At 40.0% G+C, this 16,072-nt stretch overlaps 1 protein-coding gene across 7 annotated transcripts in view; it reads right to left on the bottom strand.

Annotated features, from left to right (window-relative positions):
* Positions 1–606: 606 nt before the first annotated feature.
* STN1 (STN1, CST complex subunit) overlaps positions 607–16,072 on the bottom strand; it is a 33,806-nt gene continuing 18,340 nt past the window's right edge. For 6 of the 7 annotated variants that reach the window (XM_015596398.2, XM_006920887.3, XM_006920888.3 and 3 more), the window contains 3 exons: positions 11,783–11,905; positions 9,295–9,367; positions 607–1,722 (listed from right to left, as the gene is read on the bottom strand). In XM_015596398.2, the coding sequence (XP_015451884.1) occupies positions 1,565–1,722; positions 9,295–9,367; positions 11,783–11,905 (354 nt within the window). In that variant the 3' untranslated portion in view covers positions 607–1,564. The remainder of the gene's footprint in view (positions 1,723–9,294; positions 9,368–11,782; positions 11,906–16,072) is intronic. The other variant, XM_025039173.1, reaches the window with a different exon arrangement.

The following is a 16,072-nucleotide window of genomic DNA, read 5'->3' as shown; positions in this document are numbered from 1 at the left end:
CCACGCGGAGGAAGCAGTAAAATCACAAAGGCCCTGAAGTTTTAACAGGGTCACTCCAGCTGCTGAGCTGAGAAGGAACGGAAGAGGAGCCAAGGCAGGGAGCACAGTGAGGGGGCAACGGCAGTATTCCAGGTGGTGACAATGGAGAAGCAGAAGCCTGAGATTCTAGAAGTATTTTTGAAGGTATGCCCTTTTAATGGTCTGACTCAAGACTCCTTCCGGCACAGCTCCAAAAAGCCAAGATGTATTCAACACGAAATAGCTGCTGACCTCAAGGAGGAACCACTGGGATGTCATTCCAGGTAGGCCCAATTCTACTGGGATCCTTCTGGACATGGGCAGGACACAAGGCAGCCATATGGGTAATCGCTGTTAGAAACAGAGCAGAGGTTTGGGTCGAGTCAGTGAAGTCTACGACAGGAAGAAATCTGTCAGTAATAGCCTTCAGCCTGACACATGGAAACAACTTCCCAATGTAAAACCACTCCATTCCACATAGAGCAGAGCAACTCTCCAGGCCTACAGGCTTTCTGGCTGAGCCACTAAGAGCTTATTATGTCAAGACGAAGGCAGATGTGCTTTTTGTGAAATGACTGTAATTAACTCTGAATCTTTCTGTATACTTTATTTTTGCTGGCTAGATTTGTCATCTTGCTGTTAGAACAAGCCTACCACGTGGCCCAGATTTTCCCTTTACCTTGTCATCCCGAGCAGAAGCTTGATTCTACTGCCTGTCTGGGCACATATCGAGTCTGTCAGGATGGTGTCAGACGTCCTGCATTCAATGGTAACCTTGAAAATAACATCTACCACTGCCAGACATTGGTTGAAAGCCTCGGGAACTTCAGGGCATTAAGGGACAATGTAATTTAGTCATGTACGTCCTCAAGTGCAGGGAAATGTCCTGAAACACCGTTTAATTCAGAAGGAAAACAAGGAAAATGGCAAACATGGAGCCATGCCTTGGATCCATTTACTCCCATCTCTGGGTGGGTCTATAAACAGCATTCTACCCAGGACTCATGACTCGCCAATGGTGCTTGACTTTTGGAAATCATAGGTCAGCAACACTCATCTAGGGAGAGCTAATTCCCTACATTGGGCTCTTGACCATCAATACAGGCCCACGAGAATGTTCTTGATAGTCTAAAGTTTTAAAAAGTGTTGGTCTGTGTGATCTGGTGGTATGCTCTTCAGTTCCCGCAGTCCATGGGCTTTACCGCAACAGAGCCTCCTCCATACATACCGACTCAGCCACTGTCTCCTCCCCTTCTGCTTCACGAATGGTGCCCAGTCCAGTCAGGAGGTCAACAAGGAGAGTTTTCTTGAATGTTGTAGCTGAGATAAAAGTCATCTTATCCCAAGGATACAGTAGGTAGAAGGCAGTCTGCAGAATTTATGCCAAACTTCAGTTCTCAAATGACCGTATTTCATTGCTGATTATGAGATAACTGCCTCCTAACCTATAAGCCTCTGCCTGATGTTTAAAACCAGAGCCTGGGAGGGAATATCACTTGGTCTTTCTCCTCGGCTCGGCTCTGCCTGGGCTGTCTGCGGTCTGTCCTCAGAATGCTATGTAGTAATTCTCCATTGTGCTGATGATGTCACTCTGGTCCTCCAGGAGCTCCAGTACCTGCTGCAGCACAGGTTCACTCAGGCCTGGGCTGAGGCTCAGGCGAGCACAGGCCAAGATGTGCAGGAAGTGGCAGCCCTTTTCCATGTCTGCAAGAAAAAGGCAGTTGGCTAAAGATGGACACACCTGTTAGACTCTCCTTTCTCTCTAAACAGAAGCCCTTCTCCACATCTGAATCAAAACCTGCATTGTAAAAAGGTCTCCAGATGATTCTTATGCACACTGAAGTGGATGATGCACTGGTCTAGATTATCAGCAAAAACCAACCAAACAAAAAAACCTGTTCTTGGGCCTGTTTTTATACCACATGGACTCACTGCTCAAGGATTCAGGCCTTCAACTTTCAAGGATTCCCAATGAATATTTTTATATCTATAACAGTGGATTTTTTAGTGCTTGATAATCTTTTTCTCCAATGCAATTACATGTATAAGTGCATGTATTCATACCGAACCCCTAGCTTCCCAGGTGGGAGCCCACTTGAGATGGACAGCTGAGTCGGTTTATAGCAGCCTTCATATTCTTTCCCACAAGGCCTGATTGATTGGGATGGCCATGGTGAAGTGAGTCCTGGCTTTGGCCCATTTTCGTTCCTCTCTGCATAGGCTTCCAAGAAGTCTTGACTGTGATGACTGTGTTCTAGTAACCTCTTACCCTCTACCCAAAACTAAGACCATCTGGTATACAGGAATAAAGGTTCAAGGTTGGCAACCTCTTTCCTAGTTGAAATCAATGATTTAGAGCAGTGGTAGGCACAATGAAGTTGTCAACCATTAGAAGATTGTGAAATTAATTTAGTCAGCTGTGATTAAAATTCTTTTTCTTAACAGGCTAAAATAGAAAATTACAGAATGTACTGCATTATAGGTAGGATGTCTTATTTTGTGAAACTTTATTTCTATATATATATAATTTATTATCTACCTATATAATGTATCATAACGATATATTAGGTTATGATATAACCCTGAGTCAGTCAAACTGCATTACTGAAAACAAACTCTCCCCAATTTTCACTTTAAAGCCCCAGCGCAAGCCATGCCTGGCCTCTCACACTCCACACAGTCACTGAATGTTGTTCTCAGATAAATTTTTTAGGCTCCAGGAAGAGGTATCATGGCGTTGGGCAAAGCATGCTCTGGGAGTTGGTGAACCTTTCAAATCACGGTATTTTCGAGCTTCAGTTTTCTCAACTATGGAGAGGGCGGTGGGGCACCTGTGAGGTCCTTTCCAGCTCTGAGGGTCAGAGACTATCACAGGCAGCCAGCCTGTCCTGTGCTAAAAAAAAAAGACTTGCTAAATTCTGACCTCTAGTGGTTCTGTCATCTCATTATTCCTCCCAATCGGGATTTCTGTTGAAAACTTACCACTGTCACCTGTCTCCACATTTCCAGTTTGTCTCTTCAACACTCATTCAGTAAAGATTTCCTGAACACCTACTATGTGTGTAGCGTTGAGTAAGGAAGAACAGAGATAGTGTAGATGGAGAGTTGACTCTGGGGTCCAACACACCCGAATTCAAGTCCCGGCTCTATGACTAGGGCAAAGTGGTTCACATCTCTCAGTTTTCTCATCTGTAAAGTGGGAACTTCACTGGTGGTCATGTGAGTGACCAGTGGTAGGTGCTTCTTACATGGGGAATTACTATAATTCTACAGTCATAGCTATAACCTAAGATGATACATATCACTTAGTTCTTGCTCTAAAGAAGCTTTAACTTGTCCTGAAAAGAAAGGTTGATGAGAGAGTGGAGAAGAACTCCAACCAAACTGGGCCTGCACATAGCAGAGGTAGCACCAGCGAATTCAGCACCATTCGGCTTTTAATTAGTTTTTGTTGAGGCCAGGATGCTCAGGTTCAGGAAATATGTGGGGCTCTAAGCAGTGATGTTGACAAAGGCCTTAAACTATTTCTTCAGAAAGGCCATTCTGCTAAGTCATCTAGTAAGGCTGTTCACAAAGTGACCTTCCTCTTACACGAGGAGGACTGCTGTTAGTTCTTCTTTAAATATTAGGTAGAATTCACCAGTGAAGCCGTTGGTCTAGGACTTGCCTTTGTTGGGGGATTTTTAATTACCAATTCAATCTCTTTCTAGTTATGGGTCTATTCAGATTTTCTATTTCTTCCTGATTTAGTGTTGGCAGGTTTTGTGTTTCTAGGAATTTGTCCATTTCATCTGGTTATCCAATTTATTGGCATACGGTTGTTCATAATTCTCTTCCAGCCCTTTTTATTTCTGTGGAATCAATACTAATGTCCTCATTTTCATTTGATTTTAATGTCTTTTTTCTTAGTCTATTTGGCCAAAGGTTTGTCCATTTTGTTGATCTTTTCAAATAACCAACTTTTGGTTTCCTTGATTTTCTCTGTTGTTTTTCTATTCTCTATTTCATTTATCTTTGCTCTAATCTTTATTATTTCCTTCTTTCTGATAGCTTTGGATTTACCTCATTCTTTTTCTAGTTCCTTAAATTGTCAGGTTAGTCTGATTTGAGATCTGTTTTTTAAGTATTTATAGCTTTAAAGTTCCCCTAAGCACCACTTTTGCTATGTCCCGTAAGTTTTAGTATGCTGTATTTTTGTTTTCAAGCATCTCTAAGTATTTTCTAATTTCTCCTGTGATTTCTTCTTTGATCTATTGGTTGTTTAAGAATGTATTGCTCATTTTCCACAAATTTGTGAATTTTCCAGTTTTACTTATGTTATTGACTTCTAACTTCATTCTACTCTTGTCAGAGAAGATACTTTGTACGATTATCTACCTTTTCAAATCTACTGAGACTTAGTGGCCTAACATATGGTCTATCCTGGAAAATGTCCCATGTACACTTGAGAATATGTATTCTGTTGTTGGTAGTGTTTTGTACATGTCTGTTAGATCTAGTAGATTTACTGTGTTAATTTCTCTTTTTCCTTCCTTATCTGCTGGTCTGATTGTTCTATCTAAAGTTTCCAACTATTTTTGTAGAACTGTCTTTCTCCTTCCAATTCTGTTTTTGCTTCATATATTTTGATGGTCTGTCATTAAGTACATATATGTTTATAAGTGCTGTATCTTCTTAGTGTATTGAACTTTTGTTAATGTACAACGTTCTTGTCTCTTGTAACCTTTTTGACTTAGTCTATATTGTCTGATAATAGTATAGGTATCCCTGCTCTCTTTTGGTTACTATTTGCATGGGATATCTTTTCCCATTCTTTTACTTTCAATCTGTTTGTATCTTTGGATCTAAACCGTCTCTTGTAGACACATAGAGTTGGATCATGTGTTTTTTATCTCAATTTCTGTCTTTTGATTGGAGAATTTAATCTGTTTACATTTAAAGTAATTACTGATAAGGGGAAACTTCTGTTAGTTATTTTTTTTCTGTCTTATTATTTGAACTTATTCCAGCTTACCATCGATAACATACAGAAACTCTGCTCCTCTGCAGCTCTGTTCCAAGCCCTTTCAGTTAATAATGTCACAAAATTACATTTTTATACATTGTGTGCGAAGAACATAAAACTAGTCATTCTTTTAAATGCACTAATTTCTTAAATTATGTAGAAAACAAAATGTGGAGATACAAACCAAAGTTACAATAATACAAACTTTTAGACTAATACCTGTTATTTTAAAAAATGTATTAATCTCTAAAATTATGTAGAAAACAAAAAGTGGAGTTACAAGACATTGTTACAATAATACTAGCTTTTATAATTGCCCAAATATTTACCTTTACTGAGAACTTTATTTCTTTATATGGCTTTGAGTTGCTATCTAGTGTCTTTTCAATTCATCCTGCTGGACTCCCTTGAGCATTTGTTACAGGGCAGATCGAGTTAAACTCCCTCAGTTTTTGTTTATTGTGGTATGTCTTGATTGCTCCCTCACTTTTGAAGGACAGTTTTGCTGGATATAGAATCTTGGTTTATAGTTTGTTTTCTGTAGCACTTTGACTGCAGCAGCCCACTGCCTCTGGCCTCCAAAGTTTCTGATGAGAAATCTACTGCTAATCTTATTGATGATCTCTTTTGTATATGACAAGTCATTTATCTCTTGCTGCTTTCAAGATTCTCTTTTTGTCTCTGTCTTTCAAAAGTTTGATTATAATGTGTCTTGGTGTAGTCTCTTTGGGTTCATCTTGGGGTTCAATTAACTTCTTGGATATCTATATTCATGTCTTTCATCAAATTTCAGACATTGTTTATTCAAATATTCCCTCTGCCCCTTTCTCTTCATCTTCTGGGACTCCCACAAGGCATTTGCTGGCCTATCTGATGGTGTCCCATTGGTCCCTTAGGCTCTGCTCACTTTTTCTCAACTGTGAGTTTGTTGATTCTTTCTTCTGCCTATTCAAATCTACCTTTGAATCACTTCTACATTCTTCATTTCGGTTATTGTACTTTTTACCTCCAGAATTTTTATTTTGTATGTCCTAAGATAGTTGTTTTAAAGTCTTTGTCTGGTATATCTACCATTCGATCTTTTTCAGGGACAATTTCTGTTTATATACATTTTGTTCCTTTGAATGGGCCATACTTTTCAGTTTCTTTGTATGTCATGTGATTTTTAGTTGAAAACTGGACATTTGGATCTAATAATGAGAATTTAAGATCAGATTCTCTCCATTCCCCAGGAATGTTTTCTGTTTTCCTTTTTGTTCTTGTTGTTGTCTTCATTGTCGTACGCTGTCTCTGTGCCAAAGATCAGCCTGAGGTATAAACTGAGGTCTTTTCGTTTTTTTTTTTCCCTGAGCCTGCACCTTTCTCTGGGCATGTGTCATCACTTTCTAATTTTCTCCCTGTATGCAGTTGCTTTTGAATGCACTAGTCTTTCTTTTCTGGCTCCCCAAAGTGGGGGAGATAAAAGGAGTAAAAAAAAAGGCACCAGTACTTTAAAATCCCCTTAAGACTTCAGCTGTTGGGGGGCTTGCAACAATGGGGTGAGATGCAACAACAATGACCACCCACCTCTTTGCACCTCTGTAATGAGAAGTAGCAATCAATAATCAGAGAACAGACTCTTGATATTTGGAGGACAAGGCTTATTTTGCCCACTCTATCTCCCGCAAGCTGCTCTAGGAATGAGTGCACAGCTGTCTACCACATGGCTGTGGTGGTAGATGGGTAGTTGTTACTAAGGGCTGAAAACTGACTGAAATTAACCCCAATTTACTGTCTAAGCTTTCCCTGGAAGTTTCAAACCTTCAATAGACTTTAGAGTTCCAAAACTGTTATACCAGACAGATTTTTGGTGCTTCCTACTCAGCCATCTTCCTAACAGTTTTATAAAACACCAATTTATTTAATCCTCACAGCAACCTCTCAAGTAGATATTATTATCCCCATTTTGCATATAAAGAAACTGAGGCACAGACTTACCCAAGGTCACACAGCTAAAAAGTGGCAGAGCTGGGGTTCAAACCCAGGCAAGGTGGCCCCAGAGCCCAGCTCTTTATAACAATGCCATGCCGCCCGTCTTAGATAAGCCTGCTATCAGTGCTTTAGGGACCTGAAACAGGCCTCATGTTTACAGTTCTTTTATCACCGTAGTTTTAAACTTTGCTGAAATACTCATAAATGACTAAAAAATTTAAGTTCTCCCACCAGTCATCCTGACAAGGAAAAACTCAATGCTATATTTTGTATGAAAGGTAAGAAACAAACTAAAGATCCAGAAGGAATGGTTAAAAAAATGATGGAATATCTGTTTATACATATAATGGAATACTGTACAACTATTAAAAAGACTGAGATACTTTTATACGTACTGTTGCTGAATGAACTCTGGAAGCCAACATGAGATTTATAATAAAAGGCGTGGAACACTGAGTATTGTATGCTAACCTTTACTTGTGCTTTTTTAAAAAGATAAACTATACAAATATGTTTGTTAAGTACATTTAACAGCTCTAGAAGGATGTAGGAAACTAGTAACAACCACTGCCTTTGCAAAGGGGACACGGAACTTGGGGCTCAGTGCTGGGAGAGTCTGACTTTTCTGAGTGTATGTTTGTACTGTTTGACTTTAATCATGTGCATACATTATGATTCAGAATAATTTTTCTTAATGTCATAGGTATTTCCTATGGAAAGGAGTGGTTACAGTAGATTCCCAGACAGTTCCTATTAGCTGTTTTTATTGGTATTTTCAGTTATTCAAGCTCTAGGATTTGGCTTCTGCGAGTTTAGTATTTCCAGGGAATTGGTTTATGGTTTTGAGAGGCTCCCACTTACAGAATGAGTGACAGAGACTGTCCACCTTGACACACACACTCACCAAAGCAGGAGCTGGCCTGGGGATTAGATGTAAAACCTTTCCCTTTACAGATCCTCAGGTCACCAAGGCTATTTGGTTCTCCTCAGAAATGAAGTGTGAATTCCCTTCATTTGCTTCATCAGGCCCTAGGATTATTCCAATCCCTTCTGTTCCTAATGCAGATAAAATAAGAATCTGGCCAGGTGGCATGGGACTAGAATGAGTGCAGGAATGTTACATGGGGAGCAGCCTCTCATCCCTTCTAAGAAATTCCACATTTCACTGTTCTTAACAGCTCTTTAAATTGTGGATAGAGAGGTTTTTCTCCCAACTAAAGGATATGTGTTTTCATTGTTCTGAATGAAGTGAACAATGGCCAGAAACCTTGCATTAAAATAATAGGTTGCTTTCAGTTTATTTTAAGATCTGGGATCTGACCTCATTGGTTCTTAAAAGTCTAAATAGAGCTGCATACCATAAACACCAGGGCTGGAGACCTGGTCCAGCTCTACCCGGTGACTCAGCCTGGAATAGGTCCAGGCCCCAGGGATGTATGAGCTGAAAAGACTAGAGGTGGACTTTTCTGGAGAGAAAGAAAGCAGGAAGAGGAGATTTGCAGTCATAAACAAGCCTTTCCAATGTTCTTCTAGTGCCAACATATGTTATTAGCATATGTTTGCAAAAGGCAGACATTGAAAAGTCACCTTTAAGACTGATCAGTCTATACAGGATTTAAAGGTAGGACTAATGTTTTCTTCTTTTTCTAACTAGTATGAAAATGGTATCTGCTGTCAGACTATCTACAGTTTGAGTTTCTAACCACTAGGGGACGACCTAACTCCACTAAAACCAACTATTTTCTAAACCATTTCTTTTGCAAATTATCAGGTTTCAAGATGACTGAATTACATTGTCCATAAACCATAATGTCTAGAACCATTCCTCCCAACACTGAAGGGCCTGATGTCAGGAGGAAAATTTCATGTTTGGATTCAAGAACAGGGCGAGAGTAGAACAAGAAATAACACAAATTAGAGAGAATATGAGAACCAGAAGGACATCAATAAGTCCTAGCCTGATGGCTTACCTCACTGCATCAGAATCACCCAAGGAGCTCAGCCATCATACCTCTACCCCATCCCCTCATGAAGCAGAATCAGGGGTGGGACCTGAGCACCATATGTTCAAAAAAGCTCCAAAATTGAATCTTATGTGTAGCCAAGGTCAGAACAACTGTGTGAGGCTAATGCCCACTTTAAAGAGGAGGAACCCAAGGCTCTGATCAGGTTCTTGGTCAGCTACACTTCCAAGTCATTACTGGGGAAATCCCAGTCTCCTGACTCTCTAACCTGTGTTCTCTGGGAGGGAACACTCCCTCCCCCCATGCACCAGGACACACGTGCATCATACCACTTACGATTTGGTTTCTGGCAGTCTTCTTGAATGATACGGTGTATCTTTCTGTGCAGTTCCTTGTCTTCTCTGGTTACCTGATAGGAAAAGCAGTTCAGAGAGAAAATGTTCTTAAGAAACGCAGAGGTTGTGCCATCCAGACTCCCAGGTTAGTATTCAGGATAGTTTCTAAAGATTTCACAACTATCATCACCCCTACATTGACAACGTGATTTTAGTACTTGGCCTACAGTCAAACCAGTTCTGCCCCTCAGCAGCTCACTGCTCTGTAGCTGACCCTTCAGGCATATTCCCTTGGGAGATGGTTTACTAAGGCTACGATTTAAGGAGAAACTGGAATACTTTTAAGGAGCAACTTTCTTCTTAAATATTCATAACACATTCATAAAATTTCTCTTATTTGTTATATTTTTGAGGGAGGTACAAGTGATCAAAGTCTCTGATCTCAATCCCAGGACTCTTTCCTCCGGGCTCTGACATCTGCCTTCTCCTGTCCACAAGGAAAAACAAAAGAAATAAGACTGTAAGGAAAAGCTAGCAAGAATAAACCTAGCCTATCTACTGAAACCCTTTCTGTCTTAGAAGGCAAACCTAACCCAGATCCTTTCTCAACCGGCTCAGATAAGAGCGAAACAGCAACCAAATGGGTCTCTCTTCATGTTCAATAGTAAATCTAATTACAAAACAAAACAAAAATAGAAAGGGAAAAAGAGGAAGGAAAAGCAGAAGAAAAAAAAAAAAAGAAGCATACGAACAAACAGAGCGGGAATGCTTGTTTGATGGGATTTAGTGAATGACCAGATTTAAGAATGGGGATACTGACAATGCCTGCCTTCTCATAAGGTTACTGTGAAGATTAAATGAGGTAATGTGGTGAGTGCTGCTGCAAGCTGGAGCCCTGTAAAAATAGAAGCGTCTACATTACTGTGCTAACGATTTCCCTGAGGCCAGGCCCTGAGGAAAACAGAAACCTACAAGGCCAGGCACTGAGGTGAGAGGGGAGGAGTGAAGTCAGGGAAGGAGGATGTTTCAGCTGAGGAAAAGAGTGCTATTAGCACTTGATTACCCCATTCCAGCTCACACTGATTCACAGGAGGAAGTGCCCCAGCCCGGCCATGCCTCAGCCCTGGACTGCTGCCCAACTTCTGGCTGCTCCTCAGAAAGAGCTGCTTTCTACAGACCCAGGAGGCTAAGCCAGGAGCCTCCTAGGGGAAATGTGACTGGAGTGGGTGGGTGGAAGTGGTGGGGATGGGGGATGGAAGGGCGGTGTTAAGGTGAGGTGCCCATCACAAGTTTCTTCAACCCTACACCTCCCACCAAGCCTTCCCTTCCCATCCCAGGAGGGGATGGACTGCACTCGCCTTTATACAGATTAGAATAACCTTTTCAAAAGTCACTCAAATAGTATTTAAAACATCTTTTAGTTTTTAAAAATGCTTTAAAATAGGGAATCATTGGAATAAATCGACATCGAGAAAATATCCTACATTAAGGAGAGCTTCCTCTCAGGAATCACGCCTTTAGTGAGACTTCTGGGGTTCCTCAGGGTTCTGATCTGTCTCCAGGAGAATCACTTGTGGCTAATGCCACGTCATAAGGAGGCCCAATTTCAGCCTGGCTCCTCCAAGATTAAAGGTAGGCAGTGAGAGGCAAACTTTTAACTCTAGAAGTGGGAGACAAGCAAGCACTTGTATCCTTGGTGAGAGTCTCAGCTGGTACAGATTTGGGCAGCCAAGCAGACTGCGTTGAACAAAAGCTTAGAGGTACATGCCCTTTGCTTCAGCAATTCCTCTTTTAAGGAGTCAATCTTACAGAAATATTTATATAAGTTCACAAAAATAGTTGCGCAAAAATAGCCATAGCAACACTTTGTGAGAGCAAAAGCTGGAAGCACCATAAATGTCCATCAGAGAGAAGGGGTTGAAATATTTATGGCAAGTTCCCATAATATGGAATACCATGCAGGTGTCCAAAATGAGGTAGATTTATAAGTACTAACATGGAAAGATGCTATTTTGGTGTCAAAAAAGTTGCTGAGCATTATTTAAAGAATTATCTCAAGTGTCCTAGCAGATATTTGGCAATGTCTTGAAACAGCCGGGGAGCTGCTACTGGCATCTAGCGGGTGAAGACCAGGCGTGCTGTGCTGCTAAACATCTTACAATGCCAAGGTCAGCCCTCCACAACAAGGAATCATCTGGCCCAGAGTACTGAGGTTTAGAAATCCTTATTTAGAGAATAATCACATTTTTTTGCAAAACCAAAAATGTCAAGCAGCATATATTTATTGTAAAGGCACAGATAAATGTCTAGAAGGATGTTCTGTTGAAAGTGGTACCTTGGAGAAAGATAAGGGCCAATAAATTTCACTCCTTACTTTACGTACCTCCTTAATGATCAGTTTTTCAAAACAGTAAATAGGTGTTCTTAAATAACAAATATATTGGTAATTGAAGTTAAGAAGGAAAAAAATTAAGTTGCAAGTCTCTTACATAGAATAGATTATCAAAACCACCATCTTTCTGGTAAACGAGTCCTTTTTCCTGCAGCAGCTTTATAGCATTCTTAAATATACTATGAATTGCCTTGGTAGTTGTGTCAGTTTTAAAAGCCTCCTGTGGAAAGAAGAAAAGGAAAAAAAAAAAGATGAGAAGAAAAGAAATAAGTCCCATCTTACAGCACCTGACATCAACTCCCTAGACCAACTGGTTTATGAATTCACTCAACAGGCTTTTAATGTGCTGAGTCAAAAAGATCCAGGTACACACCAGCCTAGCAGGATTAGATTTAAGAAAGATTGAGAAGTTTGTGCTAATAGGATCATGCTTGATAACCGTGGTTATGACTTTTTGTTTAATGTGTTTAACTCAATGATACGAAATAGAAAACTCAAAAGGACAATCTTTATTTTTTTATACAGAACTAAAATATTGTATACATATTAGCTCATTTTTTTTTTCCCAATTAAAATTGTGGCTATATACAACCTCTTCCTAAGGACTTCAAGGAATGTTACATATATTGAAATAAGTCAGGGATTCCACCATGTAGAAAGTATTAGTCTTCATATTTTAAATGGATAACAATGGCAGCAAACAGCTGCGTACAGACTTGTCAAAGGGAGGTCCTGGGCTGAAGGTAGACATGGGTCCTAGAGTGAAGAAAGATCATCATATGAAGGAACTTCAGCTGCTGTCAGTTTGCTGTCTTCTCAAGTTCAATATTTCTTCCTTCCCTAAGAGACAAGTTTGCCTAGAGAGGTTACTGGGGCCTTCTAAGTTCTTATTCCCAAGGAAGCTAAGTTTTCAGCTTTGTCCCACCATGGTTAACTATACTGTGCTTCTTGAGTTGGGGACTTTGTATTTCATCTCAGCAACCTCCTCTCTGGCACAGTGGGTGATCAATAAAACATCTGTGTAATCAATGGAAATAAATATGCCATTATAGAGGCTCTATTCTTATTACTCCATTAGGGTGTTTCATTACTAAAATGAAATGGTGAACAACAATTGTCCTTCAAGGTGCGAATCCATTTTTAATGTGACCAAAATTTGTCAAGATATTAAAAAGATCAGAGCACCAAAGAAACATGGCAAAACTTCCAAAAAAACTACTTGAAGGCAAAGTCCTACCTCCAATAAAAGGTACTTATGAAGGCTGTCCGAGGCAGCACCCAGAGATGCTGAGAAAGAGTGTGCTTGAGATTTGCTGATGACTCTTCCTCAAAGTGATTCAGAAGAGGAAAGGAACTCCCGAATGGCCTCAAGGGTTGACAATTCCATCCCTAAAGAAATCTCTTTCTAGAAGAGGCCTCCCAAACAACAAGCACTGTTTTAATCTAATAGATCCTGGCGATGTTTCACAAACATGCTTTCCTGGGCTGAAGAGGAGCGTCTAATACTCTTAATTAAATTAATAGTCCTAAGTTTTTCCCTAACAGAACAAGTTGAAGAACCTGGCCATTAGAACATTAGGGCCTAAAGGCTGACCAACAGTCCAGGGTGTGACAGCATCCATTCTCTGAAGGGAGAATAAGGCCATGAAGTATGACACTCGTGGACAGAAATGCGATCTGGGTGTGTTTAGAATAAAGACCCCACCTAGCAATCCTGAGCAATGCATTTTTTAATTTGGGGAGCGGGGAGGAGGTGGGGACCTTCAGGCAAAGCTGTTTTTAATTTCACATATGAGTGCTCTCACTTAGAGGAAACACGACCCAATATAGGCTGCCCTACACAACTTTATAACTACTTAATATGTATAATTTTAAGGAGATTTGTGCTCTTTAGTCAATTTAATATAAGGATCCTAAGGGTCAAGTTTATTACATCTTACCAAGACAGAACTAAGTCGGAAACTAACTAGAAATGTTAGTTTAAAAATGACTATTGGTTCTCCCCAGACCATGTATAAAACCCGGTTCTTCCTTCCAGATTTTAGTTAAGGTCTAGCAGCAGGGAGTGCTGGGCTCGTGAGATTAAAAGCAGTTTCAGCTGTGAACAAGGAGGACTCAAGAGAAAAGGCTCTCTGTAAATATAAACAATATGTGACGCTTCCTTTCCAAAAACATTTGCCTCAGCTGACCTTGGGACAAATCTCCCTTCTGGTTACAAAGACACGGTCTCAAGGGTAAAGCCTCCAATCATCTCTTCTAGCCAGTAGCTCTTCCTGGCCTGGGATTTGAGTCTTTCTTGTCTTTTTCTAAAGAGCAATGACAGACTTCTCTGATTCAGGAAACTAAAACTGTTCAGAGGAAAAAACTGACTGGCTGAACATGCTGAGCCTTAGCAGGCCTCTCCTTGTGGCAGGTCAGGAACTGGGTGGATCTCTGAAATATATATAGCCTTCATTCCCAAACAAACTCAACATTTATCTAGCTGTCAAAGAAACAATGGTTTTGCAAGGCCTGCTTATCAGGTTTCTGGATTTGCTAAGAGAGCCACTATGAAAAAAAAAAAGGAAAAGAGAAAATCTTCAAACCTAATCTTTCCTGCCTCTCAACTATAATAGTGATTTTTTGAGAAGCTTTCATCTGTATGACAACACAAAGTGTAAAAGGATCTAGGGTTTCAACATCATTGTAAAGCATCCTTAGCCTCCCGGTCTCTATTAAACAGGATTCATTTGAATGACATTGACCTGCCCAAGCAGAGCCATACTGAGAGAACAATTTATAATTGATGGAAAAAGTTTCTGAAGACAAAACAAATATAGTGCCATATTAGTTTCCTTTTAAACATACAGCACTGGGCAGGCATAAGTTTCTGCTCTAAGCATTTCCAAAAAGATATCCTGCCAAAGGCTCTCCACAGATCATTTTGAATGGAGGAGCCTTTTAGCCCTCAGAGACCTCCTCTTTATTTAATTACAGCCATTGCATAAGAGCTGGTTCACAGGAAGAAATGTGGTCTTCACTAAGCTTCAAAGTTTCCTTCCAAACATGCCAACAGAGTGGTCAGAAGTCCTAGGAGGCCAACTTGGCATTGAGCCTCCTCTAAATGATTAAATGGGAAGAAGGTCAATTTTGCTGTCAGCGGACAGCTGGAGAGCTGCAACTGTTTAGAAGCAACGGTGGCAAAAGACAAAGCGGCCAGTCATGACCTTCTCCACCTTGGTGTTTCCTGAAACGATATCCCTCATCTCTGTATATGAAATCATGGGTCACTAGACACACAGCCTGGTGCCAGGAAGAGATAATTAGGTTCATGAATGAAACTGAGAAGCAGTGGTCATGCTCAGAAAGCTGAATAGGGACTTGGTATCTGTTCCACTAGAATAACGAAGAATAACTTACGTTACCTAACAAGAGAATTCAGAGCAGCCCTGTTGGTAAATGGCAAAAGATTAGAAAATATCTAAAATCCAGGAATGGAGAGGCTGTTTATATAAATTATGGTACATGTAACAGAAGATTATTGTATAGTGACAAATCTCTATGTACAGCTAGGAAAAAATCTGTTAAGACATACCGTTCAATGAAAATTTAGGCATAGACTAGTATTTAGCATGCTACCATTTGTGTACAAAAAGGGATACGGCTATTTCTAGTTTATATATGCACAGACTATCTCCAGAAGAATATTCATGACGCTAGTAACGGTGCTTGTCTCTGGGGAAAGGGTTAGGAGGGAGGATGGGAAGGAAAATTACTTTTAACTAGATACTTTCAAGGACTATTTGAATTATTAAAAAACATTCATTCTTCAACCAACAAATAATTATCGAAAACCTTCTAGAGAACAAAGAATAAGATAGACAAGACCTCTGCTCTTAAATTCTGGTGCAGGAACAGGCAGGCAAACATAAATACCAGTGACAATCATCAGATATGAAGACAGGGTGATAGATAACATAGTGAGGAAGCTGGTGGTGTCAGAGCAGATAGTCAAGGAGGGTAAGAAGGTGACCTTTAAGCAGAGATTATTCCCTGGTGGAATAAATGAAATAAATAAACACAAATCATGTTATAACGACAACAACAAAAATCCAATAGTTATAACAAAAGGGAAAACCTAACACCAAAGTCTCAAATAATTCTTAATTTCAAGCAAATGGGTAAATACCAAAAAACCACAGTTCACCTGTAATACTAGGAGTGAAAAAAAAATAGGAGGAATAAAAATGACCTAAGTATTCCTTGAAATTTTTATTTATAAACCAGACTGAATACAACCTGGTCTTTATTCAAACTAAAACACGATAGGTTAACCTTATTCTGAAAAAGAGACAACTAGTCATTAAAAATCTTGGTTCAAGTTCGAGAATCACCTTGCTGATCAATA

The sequence above is a fragment of the Pteropus alecto genome, unplaced genomic scaffold, assembly GCF_000325575.1.
Source record: "Pteropus alecto unplaced genomic scaffold, ASM32557v1 scaffold177, whole genome shotgun sequence".
NCBI lineage: Eukaryota > Metazoa > Chordata > Mammalia > Chiroptera > Pteropodidae > Pteropus > Pteropus alecto.
Note: the sequence above shows the minus strand (reverse complement) of the source record. Positions and strands in the feature narration are given on the sequence as shown.